General features: G+C 36.4%; 4 protein-coding genes and 1 long non-coding RNA gene across 9 annotated transcripts in view; 3 read left to right on the forward strand and 2 right to left on the reverse strand.

The window, feature by feature from the left end:
• Positions 1-329: 329 nt before the first annotated feature.
• Positions 330-698, forward strand: zgc:153409. The gene is given in 1 exon segment (NM_001076590.1): positions 330-698. A coding segment is annotated over 1 exon segment (312 nt). The 5' UTR covers positions 330-367; the 3' UTR covers positions 680-698.
• A 2,729-nt stretch (positions 699-3,427) lies between these two features.
• Positions 3,428-4,798, forward strand: histh1l1 (histone H1 like1). Its single transcript, NM_001017660.2, is given in 1 exon segment — positions 3,428-4,798. A coding segment is annotated over 1 exon segment (606 nt). The 5' UTR covers positions 3,428-3,487; the 3' UTR covers positions 4,094-4,798.
• A 365-nt stretch (positions 4,799-5,163) lies between these two features.
• The window catches only part of loxl2b (lysyl oxidase-like 2b), a 53,180-nt gene continuing 35,947 nt past the window's right edge, over positions 5,164-22,396 (forward strand). Inside the window, exons 1-5 of one of the 5 annotated variants that reach the window (XM_087252877.1) lie at positions 5,164-5,288; positions 6,986-7,077; positions 8,175-9,565; positions 12,803-13,168; positions 14,759-14,934. In XM_087252877.1, coding sequence (XP_087109003.1) covers positions 12,829-13,168; positions 14,759-14,934 — 516 coding nt within the window. In that variant the 5' untranslated portion in view covers positions 5,164-5,288; positions 6,986-7,077; positions 8,175-9,565; positions 12,803-12,828. 5 annotated transcript variants of the gene reach the window in all.
• drd7 (dopamine receptor D7) lies at positions 8,050-9,381 on the reverse strand. Its single transcript, NM_001113643.2, has one exon. The coding sequence runs from the start codon at positions 9,379-9,381 to the stop codon at positions 8,050-8,052; it is 1,332 nt and encodes a 443-aa protein (NP_001107115.2).
• On the reverse strand, positions 12,039-15,649 carry LOC147843991 (uncharacterized). The gene is made up of 3 exons (XR_015491248.1): positions 15,440-15,649; positions 14,040-15,112; positions 12,039-13,720 (listed from the first exon to the last, which is right to left on the reverse strand). It is a non-coding gene; the product is annotated as an uncharacterized LOC147843991 (long non-coding RNA).

The following is a 22,396-nucleotide window of genomic DNA, read 5'->3' on the forward strand; positions in this document are numbered from 1 at the left end:
CCAAAAGTACCAATGGGAATTGAAGTATCTTAAAACGTCAAGTGGGAAACAATTTTTAGAAGCAGGTTTATATTCACTACTTAAATATGAACAACAACTCAAAATTAAGTATACCGTAAAACATTTTATTGAATATTTCCTTCATTTCTATGATCCTCCCGCAATCAAATAAAGCAGAGCAAGAAACTGAAGCACAATGGCGTACCCTATGAATAGTTTGTTGTTCTGCGCTGTTTCCATCAACTCCGCCTACAAGGCATCGTGGTGTGCATGGTCTCAACTAGGTCCGCTTTAAATGTATACTTGCCTGTGTTCTCCAGTGTGCGCCCATGTTGACTTCGCGGATCGAGATTAAGAGTAAGTAATCATGTCTGGACGAGGCAAAGGCGGCAAAGGGCTCGGAAAAGGTGGCGCTAAACGCCATCGTAAAGTTCTTAGAGACAACATCCAAGGCATTACAAAGCCGGCTATTCGCCGTCTAGCGCGTCGTGGCGGTGTAAAGCGTATTTCTGGTCTGATCTATGAAGAGACTCGAGGTGTGCTGAAAGTGTTCCTGGAAAACGTCATTCGCGACGCTGTGACCTACACTGAGCACGCTAAGCGCAAGACTGTGACCGCTATGGACGTAGTATACGCTCTGAAGCGCCAAGGCCGTACATTGTATGGTTTCGGCGGTTAAACTCCACTGGACCCAGTTTTAAAAAAGAAAAAGGCTCTTTTCAGAGCCGCCCAAACCTTCAACCGAAAGAGCAATTTTATCTGTTTTACGTTTATACAGTTTCATTCTTTCTCTTTTTTATTTTATTTATTTAATTTTTGCTAAACAAAATGGCAAACTTTGTTTACTAGATGAGTTGGCTGCTTGTGTTAGCAAATAATGAGCAAAATTATAAAATGTAATTATAAAACAATAAATTACTTGGTTTATTGGGGTAATCTGCTAAAATGTCAGAAAAGAATTAATAAACATTTAATAGTTTCTTAATAGGTTAATTTATTAATACATGTACATGCAGAATTATACAGCATTATTGTGAATAGTTGCTTCAAGCCAGGCATCCACGAATAATTTCTTCTAAATTGCTGTAAAAAAGTTGCACCATAACAAAAATTTAAATACACGAATTTAAGTAATTCAAATAGTGCCATTACTGAAACACTCAGCACCAAATGTTCCATTATTATATTGCGTAATATGTCATACACTACAATATTAACAGTACTGCTCATAAATCTTGTCTAATTAAGAAATTAAGTTTAAGATGCTTATTAGCCATTGCATAAAGGAATAGTTCCCCCAAAATGTAAAGTCCTCTACTTTATCTCCCTCAAGTGGTTCCAAACCTTTATGAAGTTTCTTTCTTTCTGTTCAGCACAAAATAACTTATGAATAAAATTACAAACTTCAACCACTGACATCCATAGAAAAAAACTACTAAGGCCAATGGTTACAGGTGTCCAACATTTTTCAAACTTATTTCAACTAAAGAAAGAAACTCAGGTTTATGACAAAAGGAAGGGTTGAGTAAATGATGACAACTTTCAGTTTTGGGTATGGACCAAAAGCAAAGTGATTGTTTATTCACAAACAAATAACTAAAAACAACACAATACATTTTATGAGCACACACCAAACTTATTTAGTGTCATTCTGTAAGCACATAATAAAGCTGAAATCCCGTAAAAGAGCTTAATCAAACCTCAACATGGTATATGACTGTAATACTGCTGAAATAACTTAAGTATCATGTGTTTCATTATTTGGTTTTGAGTGAGTGAAAATGAATTGTGATTCAGTAAAAGTGTTATACAATTGTTATTACCAGACTTTAACCTGATTATGTATTCACATTCTACTTAATGGGCTAATATTTGTTTACAAATGTTTGTTTTAAAATGACCATAATCTGATTTTTTTACACACAACATGATTGCAAGTTATTTTAAATGATGAATAATTGTAATTCTTTTGTACTCTTGTAAAACATTTTTTTTCTAATGATCTGCATTAAGATTTAGTTCTGAATAGCCTATTTGCAATAAGCAATGAACAAGTGGCATTTATATAATAATGTAAAATATAAGCAATGATAAAATTAAAAGGCTATAACTATAAGCATTTGGTTGTAAAAATATGTTCATGTGTCATCTTAAATTGAGGCCATTTGTTCAAATTTGGGAACTAATAAAAAAGAATAAAAAAACTAATATATTTTATTCCTAAATTAGTCTGAAAATGTTGCATAAAATAAATAATCTAGTTTGCATCAGCCTATTCATCATTTGTTTGTATACAGAAACCAGCTACAATTTGTAGATGAGGTTTATTTCTAATGAGTTACATCCATGAGTCCACACTTAAACTCCATTAGGCCAATCTGATCAAATGTTGCATAATGTTAAAATATTGAATAAGTAGCTCACAGAATTCTTTCAAAACAAAAGAAGAGACGATTCTGTCACGTACTTTATCAATCAAACTTGACAGACAAAAAAATTATGGTTTTGTTGTTTATCAACATCACAGTGCATAAAGTGAAGCAATGGCTCCCTGCAGACAATGAAGGAACGCTCTGAAATACTCGATGTTTTAAGCATATTGGCATGAATAAAAAGGAAACCAAGTGATGTTTTAACATCAGCCGAGTGTAACTGAAAGGATGGAATCGTGTTTACAAGTAGTTATTGCAAAAAAACACATAAACAAGCCGATAAAATGTCACCCTCACGAGAGCTTCCTCCTGATGTCGATCTTCTCCAACGAGGAGCATATTTTCACTTCTGACATCACATAGTCCTGTTTTATCGCCAATCGTTAATGTTTTAAACATGTAATGTTTATAAACTAGCTTATACGTGAATTACTTGAATCGTGAAAGGTTTGTACAGATATGATTATTAATAGATCGTTGTAGAAAGAATCTCCATGAGATTAGGGGAGGTTGAAATGGCCACAGCGCTGATCTGTGTTACCTTCACTAAAGAAAACCGCTCCAAATTTCTCTTCCGCGAGCTTTCATATTCCAAAACCTCCACAAATGTGTACATTAGGGTCTTCTTTATGCAGACTATCCGTCATTTCAGTTGTGGATTTCGAATTTTAATATATAATCTACAAAAGAACAGACGAAGTGCGATATTTCCCGCTGAGTCTCGCACCAAATTTGGACGCGTTTTTATAATTGTAAAATAAACCGGGGGAGATTTAGCAAAAAGCACGAGCTGCCCTTAAAGACGAAGGACTCAGCTATCAGACCGTGGTTTAAAGTCTGAAAAAAGTCGCTATTTGTCGCGGAAAACTTTGTGTTTTTCAAGATCAGAAAACACATCTACGAACGACTCTGTCCTGTTGAGAGCGTCGGTTGAGGCGGTTGAGTCTATATGGTTCTCATCTCCCGTTTAAATCCCGCCCTCAGCTGTTGGATGTAAACATTGTTTGTTTGACAGCTCTGTACTACGTGACATCGGATCCAAGTTTACTACAAATATGGCAGAAACTGCTCCTGCTCCCGCGGCGGCTCCGGCCAAATCTCCGAGGAAGAAGGCGACAAAGGCGAAAAAGCCCGGACCCAGCGTGTCAGACCTCATCGTGAAGGCGGTTGCTGCTTCCAACGAGCGCAAAGGAGTTTCCCTAGCGGCTCTGAAGAAGGCTTTGGCAGGTGGTGGATATGACGTCGAGAAGAACAACTCTCGCGTCAAGATCGCCCTGAAAGCTTTGGTGAAAAGGGGGGCGCTTGTCCAGACCAAAGGCACCGGAGCGTCCGGATCCTTCAAGGTGAGCAAGAAAGCAGCCGCCAAGAAACCCGCCAAGAAAGTTGTGGCGAAGCCGAAGAAGCCAGTCGTCAAGAAGAAGAAGGCGGCGGCCAAGGTGGCAAAGCCCAAGAAGGCAGCAGTAAAGAAAGCCTCCCCGAAGAAGTCTCCTAAGAAAGTGAAGAAACCGGCTGCCAAGAAAGTCGCCAAAAGCCCAAAGAAAGTGAAGAAGCCGGCTGTGAAGAAAGTTGCAAAGAGTCCTAAGAAGGTCAAAGCAGTGAAACCTAAAGCTGCAAAGCCCAAGGCTGCCAAGGCGAAGAAGACGGCCGCCAAGAAGAAGTAGACTGAAAGACTTACTCCAAAAACCAAAGGCTCTTGTAAGAGCCACCCCATCTTCACAGAAGTGCACATGTTCCTAATGCATGTAAGAAGGCGAATGCTTGTTTAATAGACTGAGAACATTTTCTTTTTTACTCGGGATGTGACTGTATAAACGGTCCTGATTCTACTGCTTCCATCATCACCAGCGGGAACGAGCAGCACACAATGCTGTGGAGGACTTTTGTGTTTGTTATTTTCAAGATCGGTTTGTGAAAACACATGACAGTCTCTACCTCTGTACCTGATACACAAAGCCGATTACTCGGTGTAGATTTTCAGTCCTTCAGAGATTAGGCAGAAGAGTCCGCTGGTTGGAAAGTGTCCAATATGTCCATACATTAACATAAGTTCATCTTGTGCGCGCGCGCGTATGTAACTAAGCTGGATGAATGTGTTTTATCACTATGATTCATGTTATATTTATATTTTGTATTGGATTATATGAGACTTTCCTGTAAATATACAGCAATACAGAACAATTAATTTATTCATTGTCGAGTGTTGTTTTTTTTTAATGTTTCTACCAGAGGTAAACACATTCCATTAATAAACTTGTTTTTTGTTTTGTTTTGCTTTTGTATTGTTCTTAACATTTATTCATAAACCTATATTTTGTCCAAAATGTGTTTTAGTATAAAAATCCTAATAAAAACAAATACAATATCAATCTGTTTATTTCTTTTTCTGCACACCATTCCTGATTACTTTAATGTGTCTTTTTATTAAAATTAATTTATAATAGTTTATGACCTAATTTAGATTTAAATTATTTTAATTTGTAAAAGGGCGGGCTTTTTGGGTTTGCATGTTTGTGTTCCCCTCCCCTCTTGTATAATAATAATAATAATTTTATATATATATATATATATATATATATATATATATATATATATATATATATATATATATAAAGAAAAGAAAGAGTAAGGCATGCTTATATATATATATATATATATATATATAAAAAGAAAAGAAAGAGTAAGGCATGCTTTATCGCAAGTTGTTTATGTCATGTGATTCCTTTGCGCAGCTGCGCATTTTGATCTAAAATCCAAATTTGGCGGTAACGTCATGAAGCAAGTAAAATGCCACATAGAAAAAGATAAAGTGTGCAGTTTGGTAAAATGGGAGTCTCGTCGTCTTTAACTATTTTAATGGTGAGTTATGCACTTACATATTTAGTGCGCTGCATGTTGTTGTTCGTTAATGTTGTTGTTGGACACATGTTTGCAGTCATTAAGCAGATGAGCTTTAGTTTACGTATAGTTCGTCTCAGGTTTATCGGTTGGACTATTTTAGGGTTTTGTTGTTCATGGCCCTTTTCCATTAAGCTGGATTAGCTGGATAGCTTGTTAAGTTTTAGTTTAGTTTGAACCAATATTGGGGTTTAGGTAACATGAAGGCAACTCGACTTTAATCATTCTTTGTTGCCATGAATGGTGGTAATTATAAGGGAGCTGAGCTACCTTCCTAAAACCTAGAATTCGTGCAAACTTGCCAGGCTTCATTGTAGGCCCCGGGAAATTGTTATTGTTTTCCTTTTTGTTTGTTTATTTTCATTTCCGCTGAGTCCCTTTATTAATGAGAGGTCCCCACAGTAGAATGAACCGCCAACTTATCCAGCATATGTTTACGCAGCAGATGCCATTTCAGCTGCAACCCATCTCTGAGAAACACCCACACACTCCTGCATTCATACAGATGCACTACAGCCAATTTAGCTTATTCAATTCACCTATGCTGCATGTATTTGGACAGTGCAGCACCCGGAGGAAACCCATGCAAACATGGGAAGAACATGTAAACTCCATGCAGAAATGCCAACTGACCCAGCCGGGGCTTGACCCAGCAACCTTCTTGCTGTGAGGCAATTGTGCTACCCACTGTGCCACCGTGCTGCCCCCTTTTGCTTGTTTTTATCTGTTATTGTTTTTGTTTATTTATTTATTTATTTTTTCAGATTTTTGTTTCTATTCAAGGTTTGAAGTTGAAATGTATATAAAAGTGAAATATTGTTTAAAGATGAAATGGGTAGAAATGAGTCATAAACCCCACAGACATTTAAAATTAATAACAATATCATTTAAAATGCTGTTTTATTTTAAAAAGTTTAAGTATTGAACATCATACTGCAGGAAGAATACTCAAAAGTGTTTTATTTCAGTGCCTAAAACGACAAATCTAGGACAACCATTTGAAGTAAAAGCACACTTTTATCCCTAAGATCCCTTAGTTAATAAATTTGATGGATTGACTCTTTTTTTTGTACATTATTACTATTGTTTTGCATTGTAGAATTGTTGCACAGTTATCAAAAGTGAGTCTTATACGTTTATATTGTAACCATAAATAAATCGGCATGATTGCCCATGACATTCAGTAGGCAGACAGTGCATACTATGACAGAAATGTAATCCAGTCAAATGTGAACGCATTCACAAAATCACCAAATGAATGGTGGTAACAAGCTGTAACTGACATTTGCAAATGAAAATCAAATTATGAAATAATATAAAAAAGGACCTTTAAGGTCATTTTGAAGTAACCCACTGCTTTCTTTAATCAAATGGTCTCTGTGACATTATAAAACAATTATTCTGATACCACTGCTAAATCAAACAGTGAGATCCTCCAGTGAAGTTGGGAAAGAATCTGCTGATTTTCTTGTTTTTCAGTGTTTTGTGTGTGTGTGTGTGTGTGTGTGTGTGTGTGTGTGTGTGTGTGTGTGTGTGTGTGTGTGTGTGTGTGTGTGTGTGTGTGTGTGTGTGTGTGTGTGTGTGTGTGTGTGTAAACCAGCATCACTTGCAGAAAGCCATTTAAAAGTAAAGTATATGTCTATGTGTCTGTCTGCTAGGCTTGGGATGATAAATGTTTTCAAGGTATACTGTGGTTTGGAAAAGTCAAGATATTAAAACAGCCAACATTTTCTGCTATACCGTTCCTAGGGTATGTGTAAGATTTTTTTATTTATGTTTTTATGCAGAAAAGATATCCAAAAATAACATTTAAAATGGTAAAGAAATCTGTGTTTTTGAAATTAATGAAGACAGCAGAAGTCAATGATTTATTTTAATAATTTAGCCTGACATGTTTACTATTAAAATGTTTTAGAAATGTTTCTCAAAATAACATTTTTAGTGGTCAAAGGGGAAAAAAGTCTTTGTTTTTTACCCAAACTTTTAAAAATAATGTATTTTACAGTAGCAATCACAATCCTGTCAAACCGCGAACTGTGTGATTATTTTTTTACTTTTTTTTTTTATCATACCGTCAGAATCTTACACCAGCCCCTTCTCCCTCCTATTCCCATACACACCCATTCAGCAACCGAAAAAAAATGGATCAGTCTAAAGACTTGATTCAGTTTAAGCACATTTTTTAAATTCTCATATTTTTAGTTGTATTCTCTTAAAAATTTCTTGCTTTTCCAGAGTTGATGTAATGTGAAGAAATCCATTCGACAAGCAGGTTTGTTCTGAAAAAAAAGGTGTCAGTTCTTCCAGACTGACGAAATATTTAAATCTTGGCTGCATGAAATTTGTTTTGTTCTCTGCTGATATGCCATGGTCAGAAAAAAAAAGAAAAAAGTAAATAAAAAAATCTGTCAGTGCCTTTTTTTCAGTTTTAGAGAGGATAGAGAATATGTCAAGTCTAGTGTTATTCATTATCAGTAAAGTGAATAAAAAATGACAGATGCGAGTATTATTTCCTTCAAATAGAAGAACGAGTACTTTTGGCATTAGTCATATACAAATAACAGCCTGTTCAGTATTCTAGTGAGTGACCTTTTGAATCATTCATGACCAGAGCAATGTAGAAACAGCAGCCAGAAATGGTTCTAAAGCCAGTTCAATTAACCACAATCTTTTCCAGTGTAATACATATCATTTTCCTCAAAGTACACCACATATTTAAAGATCATAGTATTCCAGATATACTAGGAGACTCGACTTCATTACGAACAACATGTTCAAGTGACACCAACTCATCTTCTTTGGTAAATGGTATGATTTTATCAAGTGATAGCTCTGTTTCTCCCACAGGATGCCTTTCTCCATATACAAAGTTACATTCCATCTCGTAAGGAACTTCAGCCATCTGTGAAACAGTATCAAAGCACATGTCTTTGTCACTTCCCTCCCTGACAGCGTGTGGATGCAGACAGGGATGACCGAACAGGTGAACATCTCGAAGATTTGTGGAGTCTCGATGGTACGACACCAGCTCGTTGCTGAAGTCAACAGTTTGCACATTATTCTGACAGCACAACTTCCCACATCCCAGGATGCTGGAGAAGGCTTTACGGAACTCTGCATTAAATGCATAAACGACAGGATTCAAGGTAGAATTCGCCCAGCCACACCACACAAACACATCAAAGGTGGTCTTATTGACGCATGGGATCTGACCGGCGTTGTGGAGGCCAGGATCACAAAACGGCACCATGCAGTTGAGAATGAAAAAAGGCAGCCAACAGCAGACGAACACCCCCATGATCATCGACAGAGTTTTCAGGACTTTGGTTTCCCTCCTAAATGAGCTTTTTAACTTCTCTTCAGGAGCTTTATTGCAGCTTTGGCAGGACTGGACATGTTTGATGCTACACTCTTGCATCGATATCCTTCGGATCTGCCTTTGTGCTATGAGGAAGATGCGTGAGTAAGTGACAATCATTATGGAGACTGGGATGTAGAAGCTGATCAGAGATGAAGTGATGGCGTAAGTGCGGTTTAAACTGGCATCGCATTTCTCAGCCAGGTCTTCTATAGGGTCGAGAGACTTATGCCAACTCAGCTGCACAGGAATGAATGAGATGAGGACAGAAAGCGTCCATGCCACTCCAATCATGACGAACGCCACTCTTCTGGTCATTTTCTGCTCGTAGCTCAACGGGATAGCAATCGCCCAGTAACGATCCACACTTATGATGCACAGGTTGAGAATGGAGGCAGTGGAGCACATGATGTCAAAAGCTATCCATACTTCACAGAAGCTCCCGAACGGCCAGAAACCCACAATCTCAGCAGCTGCCTTCCATGGCATTACAAGAGTGGCAACTAAGAGGTCCGAAACAGCCAAAGACACAACAAACACGTATGCTACTTTGGAGCGCAGATGACGAAACCGTACCACCGCTGTGCAAACCAGAGCATTCCCTAGAAAGGTGGAGAGCACAAAAATAAAAAGCAGGCAAGCAGTCGTGGAGCGGGTTATCAGCTCTGAGACGTAACCTTCAGTCTGGTTTACCATCTTTCGGGATGTCCCTATTACCCTGGCTGCAACCTGAAAAATGTCTTTTGATCAAGCATCCGTCCTTCGGGGAACATTTGAGGATAGTTTAATATCCAAAGACTTGAGGAATTCATCCATTAATGAGCCTGTAATAACTGAACATTTCTGCAAATAACCTTCCCTCCTTTCTTCACCCAGAGAAGTGAGTGAGAATACAGTGCAGAGGGTGATACTAACGATCTTGAAAGTAGGACTAGGGGGAGGAGCCCAAGAAAATACAGGAGAGGGGAGAATGTGAATGTGACTCATGTCATGTATATTATGGGATACGGTTTTTGAGGAGGGGGTATATATTTTATGTTTTAAATTTTTAAGCTTAATGTTAAAAAAAATTCCCAAAAGCAATATATGATATGTGAAAGCATTGTTTCACAGAAGTCTCTATTGAGATTGAGTCCAGGCTGCTGTCTGACTAATTAGCGTTTATGGATTAATTTACAGCTTTTTTGCCCCATTAAGTGCACCATTATCCACAAGATGGCAGTATACGTATATTAATCTCCCACAAGAGAATAGGCAGAGATTCATTCTAGTGATGGAAAGAGACATCTAAACGATTCTTTCGAACACAGAACCAATTCAAAATGATGACATATTCAGATGTTATTTTACGTAGTTGCATCATTTCACGATGGTTTAATTTAATAATAATGACTGTAAACAATAGAAGGCTAATGTTTAGCTCAAATGCTAAACCTAAGAGTGCTGTGCTGAATATGTTACTGTCGAAAAGGAATTTTGTTTAAACTTATATATTTCTAATATGTTTAATTAGGCATACTGCCCATTAATTCCAGTATGTTTTATTAGTGCAGGCTACTGTTTATTTAATTAGTGTCTGTATTTAGAGCACTTTCTATTTCTGGTGCATAATTCTGACAAAATGCTACTACTGGGCTATTGTCATTTTGAGATGTGTCGAATTCAATCGACTCAATCGACTAGAGAACAGCTCATTCCATTCGATTCTTGAACGAATCCTTCGTTTATGGATTTGATCCGCCAAACATATACTAAAACATGCGCTTAACCCCTTCAGACCCTCCATTACAATGGACACCACATGACATCCCATTTTTCTGAAATTTGGAACATAATTCAGGTCTGAAGGGGTGGTCCACGATATTCTCTTCCCAGACCAAACAGTTTATTTTCCTAAAAGTTGTTCTGTGTTTTAAGCATGTTTAGCATGTAGCCTCAATGAAAGGGAGGTTTTGTTTTCCTCTACCCGTCCAAATAAACTCACACCACCGCTAAAGATTTCTCGTCCGTATCGAAATATTTTTTTCTAGTTTAACGTTACGACAGCCGACATCTTTTAGGCACGTCCATAATGTCTCCTTCCTTTAACAAAATGCCAGTAACGTGCTCGTGCGACTGGAGGTACATGAGGTCAGCATAGCAGCATGTAGTGGGCGTAAAGGGGCAGTTCAACAAGGCGTAACTTTGTTTCGACTTTCCTAAAATTGCAGGAGAACAACCAGTGAAAGTTTAGGGGATGAACAACAGCCTAGAGAAGCAGGGATTTACACTTCGGAGGAGTATTCTACTGTGAAATTTGCACTCGCAGCAAAAGTAAGATAACAAAGCTTGCTTTGCTCTATTAAGTCATACTGTATAACTGCGTTTTCTTTTTATCAAAATAGGGGTTAGGTTTTTAAATATTTGTTACCTGACATTTTCGCTTTTGGCCGGTTTACACTTTCTTTTATGTTAGAAGAGAGAAAACAATGAATTTAGCATGACGTCATGCATAAATAAGTGATATTAGGAGAGAACAAGTTGTTTTTTAACTAAATGAGTGATTTTGTGCCATGGTGTTGTTAGATGTGGTAAATGTGATCGCAAAATGTATGTATGTATATATATATATATATATATATATATATATATATATATATATATATATATATATATATATATTTTTTTTTTTTAACATCAAATTGCATTAATAATTATTAATGAACAAAAATCTACTAAAGAGTTCTATGCCTTTGTTTCAGGCAGAACACCAGGTTATTGTCTATTACTACCTATGTACTATGTTTGAGTACTATGACTCTGAATCGTGGACTTTATTCTGTCCACAGGCTTGCTGTCTAAAAGTGCAAAATGCTAATTGACATGAACCATGTCATAAGGACAGGAATTTGAGGAAGCAAACAAACACACAAATGCATTCTGAACATGCCTTCTGGTGTAATTTGGCTTGAATGTAGACCAAGAACAACTTTGTAAGACCTGCCTTTTGGCTGATTTAGGGCAGACAATGGAAATCTTTGCTAATTCATTGAGGCTCTCAGGGTCCATGTCTGTTTGCCACATGTGTTTGGACATCTAAGATGCATTGTTTTAATTAAGCAAAAAAGCTTAACATATTTTCAGACACTATCATTTCTAAAGTATATGTATGTGTGTGTTATAAAAGCAAACGGAAGTCTAAGAAAAGTGTTTTTTTAGAAATACCTCTTTTATCTTGAAGTGGCAATCTTAAGGGAGCCCTTTGAAGCAGGTTGCATTATTTTTCCTGCCTTCGAGACAGCCGCATCTAGTCCAGTCAGTACCAGAGAACACAAAAAAAGCCTATTAATCACATTGTATTTTGGCACGTTGGGGTCCAAATGTGGATGTTTTTTTATTATTACAACTTTTTAAAAATTGTTTATTCTCAAGTTATATTGTATTATTGAGCTGAACTAATAAGCTTTGCTCACTCAATGCGATTCATGTTTCAGTATAATCAATTGTACAGGGGAATCCATAGAGTTTTCATCCTCACAATAAAAGTATTTTTAAATTTTTCAAAACATTAAGACATTCTGTGTATTTCCATGTCTAAAGTAGGTTTTCAAAGTGCAGTTTTGGACTAGTATATGAAGTGTTTTTTTTTAGTTAGCAAATCAGTTACCTAATTCACTCATGCTTTCCATATTATTTCCATCTGCACACCCTCTTGTGTCACTGAAAGAGAATATATAACACTCCAATCAAAGTGTTTAAACATCTGTCAGACTTTTACGCTCAATTAAACTGTACTTTCTATTAAGTATGTGATTTTCTTGATATTCAAAGCGAATTCTTTATATTTCTGCTTAGCTGATAGGCAATGTAGATGAATCGTCTGCCACAGTAGGGTCTAAACAAGCCTCTGCGTCCTCATTATTGCACTCTTTGATGTGGGTCGGTTTAGTGATGAACGAAGACTCACATGCTATTCTCCCTCAGCTCATGACATTGATAAAAGTTCTTTGAATTAAAAAAAATACAGATAAATGGGTGGCTTGAAATCTAAAAATGTATACATTGTGTCTGTTATCTTCAAACATATCTTTCTGTATTTCTTTCTTAAATAATCTGTTCACTTTTCCTTTTTTTGCAGGCCATACAATCTGAGCCTCTGTCATTATGCTGGCTCTCTGGTCTATATCATTTGTACTATTGTGCTCTTGGAGGCTAAGCTACGCACAGTATGAGCACTTGGGTTTTGCTATAGCCTACCAGGAGCCTGAACAAGACCTTTACACTCCTCCAGAGCTTCCTGCAGATACTCCCAGGATACAGTTACGTCTGGCAGGAGAGAAGCGCAAGCACAATGAAGGGCGCGTTGAGGTCTTCTATGAAGGGGAGTGGGGGACTGTATGTGATGATGATTTCACCATTCATGCAGCCCAAGTCATATGCAGAGAGCTGGGCTATTTTGAAGCAATATCCTGGTCTCCATCATCTAAATATGGCAAGGGAGAAGGTATGCTTAAAGTGTTTAAAATGTCTTTATTATAATAATATAATGAAACTGACTAATTTTTCTAAATTACAATGATACTGCTTTAGTGCTTTCCAGGAGGGCTGCAGTTCTGCACAGTTTTGCTCCAACCCTAATCAAACACCGCTGATCCAACTAATCAAGGTGTTCAAGACTACTTTGGACTATTAAGCAGGTGTGATTTGGAGTTGGTTTTAGCCAAACTATGCAGAGCGGTGGCCCTCCAGGAATTGAGTTTGAGACTATTGCTTTCGTGCATCTTGTGGTTTTCATTGACAACAGTGTATTAGGATCAAATTAATGTCTGAAAGTTGTTCTATCACATCATTATTTAGTTGTAAATAGAAAAAAATATATATGACAAGAATTTTTAAGTATCTTGTTGGTTAAGTTATGTTCTGTAATTAATCAATTATTACTAATTACATCATTAAAGTTGTATTTAAATTATTTTATTAATGACTATTAGTCTGTACATTAATTTAATTACTCAATAAGGAACTTAATAACTTGTCTCAACACTACCTAAAATCACTGTAATGCTGCAGTCACACTAGAGTTTGAGCTTGCGAAAATCTGTTGTATGGCGCTGCGAAAAAGGGCGGGATTAAACAAGGCTATTAGACATTAAAATATGCGAGCAAATGGTCCATATTTTAAATTTCTGTACAGAAAGGTCATGTTTCGATCTTTGATTGGTCTCACGCAGTCATGTGATGTGATTTCGCTGGTCAGAGTTCACAACTTTGCAACGCAGCGAACTGGGAAACTTGTTGCACAAGATTGCATTTTCGATCTGCCGCATTCACGTGCATTACAATGGAAGTCTATGGGGAGAAAAGTGCAGTGTGACTGCAGCTTCAGTCTCAATGCATAGACAATAGAAATTAAACTGTTAATTCTTGAATTTTTTGAGGCATTAACAAAAATTTACACTTTAAGATATTCTATGTATGAAAACAAAACATTTCAAAGCATTGACACATTATTTTATGTATACCATATATTGACAAATATCTTTCCTAATTCGTTGTTTATTAATTGTGCAATCATTTGTACAAATCTACCCTTCTTTAGTAAAAGAGTTTGATATTTTGCAAATACAAAAAAGAAGAAAACATATGAATGTTAATTTTATAACTAATATCAAACTGAATTCATTGTTTCTTATGCATAATGTAAATAATTTGCAATCGTCTTGATGAATGTAGCCTTCTTTAGCTCAAAAATAGAATTATTGTTCAAGATATATGTATTACAAACAATGCAATTGCTCTGAATGTGTATATTTACAGAACCTTTGTGTTGAGTTACAGTGTTAAGTGACTAATTAAATGACTTAGTAATGAAAAGTAATCGATTGCTTTACTTTTCTATCAAAAAGTAATCTAAAACAGTAACTAGTTGCTATGTAATTAATTAAACCCAACACTACATTCATAACTACATGCATAACAATTGTTAAAAAAAGGTTTGGCTAGCTTACTTCAAATGTTGTGAACTCAACCTGAAAACCTTTTAAACACTTAGGTGAAGAATTGATTAAACTAATTTACATACTGCATTTTTTAGGTCGTATCTGGTTCGATAACGTCCACTGTAAGGGAAAGGAGAAGAGCTTGGCTCAGTGCGAGTCTAATGGCATTGGTGTGTCTGATTGCAAACATTCTGAGGATGTCGGGGTCGTTTGCAGTGACAAGAGAATCCCAGGATTCAAGTTTGTCAACACCCTTACCAACAACATCAATGTAAGTGATTTCAGTACATGTCTGTTTCCTTTTGTTTTTGTCTAACATCACTCTAGTCCCATTCAGTGATTTGAACTAAGCGAATTTAGATTTTTTCCACTTCCAGACCAATAAATAGTTTTACATGTGAAATTTATTCAAGACTCAAACTAGGTTAATCCTGGTACAAAAGTATGCTCTAAAGCAGTGGTTCTCAAACTGTGGTACGTGTACCACTAGTGGTACGCAGGCTTCCTTCTAGTGGTACGCGGAGGAATTAAATATGTCATGTACATGCTACACACATTTAAAAATTTATCAAAAATGATGAATATAATATGCCATTTATGTCATATAGCCTATATTTCTGAGGTAATCTGCCACATTTTTTTTAACTGTGCAGAGTTGTAGCTGCTTTACTGGGCCTACTACGGTACTGTATTTCAATACTGCAAATTTTTGGTGGTACTTGGAGAGACAATTTTTTTCTGAGGTGGTACTTGACAAAAAAAAGTTTGAGAACCACTGCTCTAAAGTCATAATGCATTAGCTTTTGGTGAATTAGTTTGTTCTGAAGCCAAAATATGTTCTCCTGTGGATTGTGGAACAAAGGATTTTTTTGTGTCCTGGTGGTTAGAGGTATATGTCAAAAATAGTACATAATAAATAATTTGTCAATTCAACACAACTAAAGAGGTTTACTAGCATGTAACAATACACTCTATGAATTATATAGATATAAATGATCTTTGCTTATCAAACTCAGTATGTGGTCACTGTATGTGCACAACGTGTTTCTCTGAGTGCTACAGAGAACTGCTTCTGATTTACAAAATGCAATGCCAAACACAGAAATGGTACTGTTTAGCTGCAGTCAGTGCTGACTGTTTATGAAAAGGCATTTGTTTCTGTAAGGGACACTTCACCCAAAAATAGAAATATGCTGTTAATCTACTCACCCTCAGGCTATACAAGAGGTAGGTGATTTTTCTTCAGTAGAACACTAAAGGTTTTTTGCAGAAAACATAGTGCTTGGCTTTTCATGAATTGCAAGTCTGTAGGCTACTCTGTAGAAAAAAGAAAAACACACATGAGCATAATAAAAATGGTTAAAACACTAAGTTGCAACATTATTACCTTTATCCACAGCCTCAGCAAATGGCCTGAAGTGCAAGCATCCTGTTGCATAAAAACATACATTATGTGCTGGGGCAAACTTCAACAGAGATGAACAATGTGTTTGTTGCAATCCAGGCTCATTCTGAAAACGTACCCCTATATACATTTCTGGAGAGAGCAAAATATGTGCCAGGAGCTACTTTTTCTTGCAGTTTTTGTTTTCGTGAATCCACCAGAGGCCGCTGTGTAGATCTCTTTTGAGATCTCAAATTTCTCTCGCGAGTGCCATTTGCACCTGCTGTTCTCACGTGAGTCCACCTGAGGCTGCTGTTGACTAACTGATTGACTGACCAACTGACCGATCCCCCTCACCCTCCCCCTTCCTTAAACCCAACCAATAGTGTTTTCAAAAGCACCAATTGACCAGTACATCCACTTCCCTGAACCTAACTGCTGTGTTTTGAAAAGCAATGCAGAAAAAGACAAGCCCTCGTCTGACACCACATTTTTAAACATTCCTACCCTGTTATTTACTTGTTTATTTTGTTTTTTTGGCTTCTGTTTGTTTTTAACCCCCTTTTTCAATCATTCTTTACTGGACTGAAACCCTGTTGTTGCGGTCAACTCTGCTCTGTATTCCAAGCCCACCAACGTACTGTACATGTCGAGCTACTGGATAACAGCGGCAAAGCCGTCCATATGAAGGTAAGACGAAAAGGAACAGCATCATGCAGCCCCGTAGCATTTGTTTTAAAGATGAAATGCAGCCATACGTAGCTGTGGCTACAGAATTTGCGATCTCCAGAAACATATATATGGCTACGTTTTCAAAATGAGCCTGTGTTGGTTGTATAGTTTATCTAAATGGTACTTTTATATGTAATAAACAGCATCAGCTCACAGACTGATCATTTCTCTTCATAATACCTCAAAGCATGTGTAGTTGTTTTGTTTTGCCTGTATATATTTATTAGTTTTTACTCTCAAAATGCCAGTTGCCATTGACCTGCAATTTAGGAATCCTCAAGGACCGCAGTTTCAGCTAAAAATCTTCTTTAATGTTTTACTAAATAAAAAAAGTCACCTACATATTGGAAGACCTGAGGGTGAGTTAATTCAAGCAAATTTTCACTTTTTGAATGAACTTTCCCTTTAATATTCTGGAATAGTGACAGTAAAGGCGTTAATATTATATGTTCTCGCTTTGGTCCATAATTCAAAACTATATAATTGGGTCTCAGTGGTACTGAAGTTCAGTATCTGGGTCCTAGGGGCAGGTTTAAGCTCAAGGCAGGGTAAAATAGGTGGATGATGCCACAGAAACTATTGTTGCAGTCCTTTAATCACTTTTCTCATCGTTTGGTGCATTCTTTTTCTTTTTTCTCTCTCTCAGGGCTAAATGGGTTGCTTGCTAAGCTTACAGCAATGGACTATTTAAACACCTTCTTGACACAATTTGTACTACACAAATATATGCTATAGGCTTTGTCTGAATTAATTTCTGTGTCCAGTTAGAATAATAATAGGAATTATTCCTATCCTCTCTCTTTGCACAAACAAGCTGTTCTGTCCCAACAGTGTCATCTAGAAAGAATGCATTAGGCATGCAAAGAAATATTTCATGATAAGCTCTCATGTAATTAAAGAGAACTGTGATTTTACCCCCTTATGATGAAACACAGACTTTAGAAGACCCTATAGTGACAAATAAGACATTGAAAACTCCATGTAAAGCCAAAAGCAAACCTCAATGCCTATTGATAAAATCAAAAATACCTATTGTGTCTGAATTTATTTTTCAAGTATTAATGTCTTTTCTAACAGTACATGGAATATGAGTCAAGCAGCGAAATGGAGAAAGTCTAGACATCTTAGATCAGCTTCTATTTAATCCCCAGCTGAGAAACCTGGAGAGAAAGCCAGACTCAGCTTTTCCATATACCGATAGCCTCCACGGACTCCATGTTAGCGCAGTTAAATCACAGGAAGTTTCACCGTAATGCCGGCCACATTCAAGTCATCTGGGACTGTTTAGCCCACTGCAGCCCTCTTTGGGTTAAAATGGGAAAAATTATGTAATGTATGTGTGGGGCAGAGATGGCATATGTGGAGGAGAGTCAAAAGATGAGATGCAGACATCCTTAAAGGAAAATGTGAATATTGCATTTTCCAGGTAGTGATATGGAAATAAACTAATCTACATTTTTGAGGGCGGATCCTGATCTATGATGTCTGATGCATTGATTTAATTATCCTTTAAAAAGTTGATCAAAGCATTTAGGCACTTCTTAGATTACCCAGAAAAGTTCAAATATCCAATGACCCTATCAAATGTCTTATAAATCATGACTTAGCATGTCTTTGGTAAAGGATTCATTATTGCCTGTAGCAAATGCACATCCTGATATGACGTGGAAGTCATTTTTATGTTGGTATTTATGGCACACCAAAAATGCTCTAAGGCATTTGCTTTATTACAGTTGAACAACTGAAGACAATTGTTATTTATTTTCTGGACATGTGCTTGATTATGGGAAAAAAATCATAATCATGTTTATTTAAAACTATTATCAGTGGGCAATATGACCAAAATGTTTTATAGATAGAGAACTTTGCTGTCTATAGTGGACGAGGGAGCTCTAAATCTAGATTCAAAATCTCTTATTTTGTGTTAAGAAGATAAATTAAAACAACATGATGCGTAAATAATAACAGAATTGGCATTTTGGGGAACTAACCCTTTAGGAGCAAGAATTATAAGATTGGTGAGACAAATCTGAGAATATTTTTAAACAACCTAATTCTAATGTGAGTGAACCTGGGTAATTGCAGGGTCTTAAAATGTCTTCAATTTCAAAAACAAAATTTTTGGCCTTAAAAAGTCTTAAATTCACTGAAATATTGTGTTTTATGTCCTAAATCATTTTAAACAGGTCATAATTTTGTGATGTCAAAATAAAACCAGCCAATCAGGCCGACATCCATCCAATCACCTTAATAAAATCAGGGAAAGATAACTAAAAACAGTTACACAGTTCTCCATGATAATAACAGCAATTTATCCATTTATCTTCCAGTCATACAAAAACAGAAGTAAGAGCGAGTAAACATAATATTTATAAATAGACATGAAACTTAAAGTTTTATGACAGAAATTTATTAGGTTGAATGGAAGTTATACTCTAACAATTTGGATTATTTATGTAATTGCCTCCACAATAAACATACTTTTAAATATGTTAAACTTGTCATTAAAAAAATAAATGTTATGTTGAAAATAGTGTATAAAACTAGAGTTTTCTTGTTTTGACACAAAGTAAGTTGCTAAGATATAATTACAGTTGATTTTTTTTGTGGCGAGCAAAAAATAAATAAATTAATTAAATGGCCCAACCTGGCCATTAGATATAATCATTAGTGTTTAGCCCTGTATAAGTCTAAATAATTATTCATAATGGTTTTAAAAGGGTCTTAAAATGTCTTAAATTTGACTTGATAAAACCTACAGAAACCCTGGTGTACCATCAAGTATTCTATAATTCTAGCATTAAAATCAAGACTCTGTATTGCCGTACCAAGGCTGCAGCCGGCAGAATGATATGCAGCACCTGAAAATAGTTCCCAGCTTTTTACTTGTCAGTTTGTATATTTGCGTTCACTATTTACTTTTAATTAAATGTTTTATGTATGTGTTTTTGTCGTGTCTCTGTAATCTGTTGCATTGTAGAAGCTCTGTCACGAAAACAAATTACTTGTATGTATGAAAATACCTGTAACTTACAATAAAGCTCTTTCTGATTCTTTGTACACTGTAAAAAAATTCCTGGTTGCCTTACATTTTTTTCAGACTGAATAATAAATTAATTAATTGGCCCAACCTGGCCATTAGATATAATCATTAGTGTTTAGCCCTGTACAAGTCTAAATAATTATTCATAATGGTCTTAATAGGGTCTTAAAATGTCTTAAATTTGACTTGATAAAACCTACAGAAACCCTGGTGAACATAATGTTCTACCTGTTTGGAAGGAAAAATATTGACTGAGCGCTTACCCAGTCATATGTTTCTAGACAAATTTTCCAGGTGGTCAGAGCCGACTGCCTCTTGGGCAGCTCTCCTACATCATTATGTGAAACTCCTGTGGTCACATGTGAGCAAATGGGGACTCATCTGAAAACGTGATCACATGGGTTTCACATAAAAATGTTCTGAAACCACATTTCACGTGTATTCTACATGTGATTTTAACATGTGTTTGCTTATGTGAAGCTCATGAAACTCCTGTGGTTTTACTGTAAGAGTACACATAAAAGTTAGTTAGACTCAGGTTATATTTTGTGTATAATCAGGACCACTGGTCTCGACCACCATTATTGTGGAAGAGTGAGACACGCAGAAGCAGCTGGAAGTTTCATGCAACATGTTATGCAATACCTTAATGACAATTACAGGGAGGTTATGCCTCTTTGAGGTGCTGCAAAGTTCAGGGGAAGTTATATTATTTATTTGCAGAAGACTTGAGGGCTGTTTCTTTCAACTCTAGAGGATGGAACATTCACCATGATGCAACTGAAAATCCTAGAGATGTTACATGCAAATTCACACTCACTATGAGTCAGAAAGACATATTGGAAGGTGATGGATTTCATGGAAGTGCTTGTTAGAAGCCATTTTGGCTTTTACAACAGCAGAAGTTAAACCTGATCACCGCCAGAACAGATGCTGTTGATCAGCTTGGAAACAGTCATCCAGTGTTGTGTGTAGTGTGTAGTGTAGTGACTAATATATTCTGTGGCCTCATCTCTGGAGTTTGGCCCAGTACGTAGAATTAAGGCAGTTAAAAGTTCCACAAATCTCTCTAATTTAACCTGCATCAAACCTAAAGTAAGGTCCATAAATATTTACACATTGACACAATTCTACATTTTTTGGCTTTACACCAACACAATGGATTTGAAGTGAAATGAACAAGATGTGCTTAAACTGCAGGCTGTCAGCTTAATTTGAGGGTATTTAGATCCAAGTCAGGTGAATGCTGTAGAAATTACTACAGTGTAAACATTGCCCTGCCACTTGTTAAGGGTCCAAAAGTAATTGGACAGAATAATAATCATAAATCAAACTTTCACTTTTTACATGCCATACATGCCCACACCATGACAATACCACCACCATGCTTCACTGCTTAGGATCATGAGCAGTTCTTTTCTTTCTCCATAGTCTCCTCCTCCCATCACTCTGGTAAAAGTTGATCTTGATCTCATCTGTCCATAAGATGTTATTCCAGCACTGTGCTGCATTTTTTAGAACTCTAATCTGGCCTACCTGTTTTTGAGGCTCACCAATGGTTTACATTTTGTGGTGAGCCCTCTGTATTCACTCTGGTGTTGTCTTCTCTTGATGGTTGACTCTGACACACATACACCTACCTCATTGAGAGTGTTCCTGATCTGGCCAAATGTTGTGAAGGGTGTTTTCTTCACCAGGGAAAGAATTCTTTGGTCATTCACCACATTTGTTAGCATGGTCCTCTGGATCTTTAGGTGTTGCTGAGCTCACTGGTGCGTTCTTTCTTTTTAAGAATGTTCTAAACAGTTGTTTTGGCCACACCTAATGTTTTTGCTATCTCTCTGATGGGTTTGTTTTGTTTTTTCAGCCTAAAAATGGCTTGCTTGATTGATAGTGACAGCTCTTTGGATCTCAACTTGAGAGTTGACAGTAACAGATTCCAGATGCAAATAGCACACTTGACATGAACTCTGGACCTTTTATCTGCTCATTGTAATTAGGGTAATGAAAGAATAACACACACCTGGCCATGGAACAGCTTAGAAACCAATAGTCCAATTACTTTTGGACCCTTAACAAGTGGGAGGCACATATGCAAACTGTTGTAATTCCTGATTTGGGTGTAAATACCCTCAAGTTAAAGCTGACAGTCAGCAGTTAAAGCACATCTTGTTTGTTTCATTTCAGATCTATTTTTTTGTTGTATAGAGTCAAAAATGTTTAAATTGTGTCAATGTTCAAATATTTATGGACCTAACTGTATATTATACAGATATTCCTAATATATCTAAAAGTGTATTTAAAATGTAAATGTTATACAGTATTTCCCTTATTAAATGTCATATTCCAGCTGCCAGCCCTTTCATTTAGACAACTAGAAGTGAAAGTGAAATTCTTTTAGGACTGAGACAGAATTACAAGCTTTTTTAACAAATAGCATTAGATTTGGGCCTAATGGCTGTTAGGTTGAAAAATAACCCAAAAATAATACTTCAAGTAACACTATTCTTTTTTTTTTTTTTTTTTTTTTTTTTTTTTTTTTTTGGAAATAAGCAGCTTGTTTCTCTGTAGTTA

Source organism: Danio rerio, chromosome 5 (assembly GCF_052040795.2).
Source record: "Danio rerio strain M-AB ecotype USA chromosome 5, GRCz13ab, whole genome shotgun sequence".
NCBI classification, from domain to species: Eukaryota; Metazoa; Chordata; class Actinopteri; order Cypriniformes; family Danionidae; genus Danio; species Danio rerio.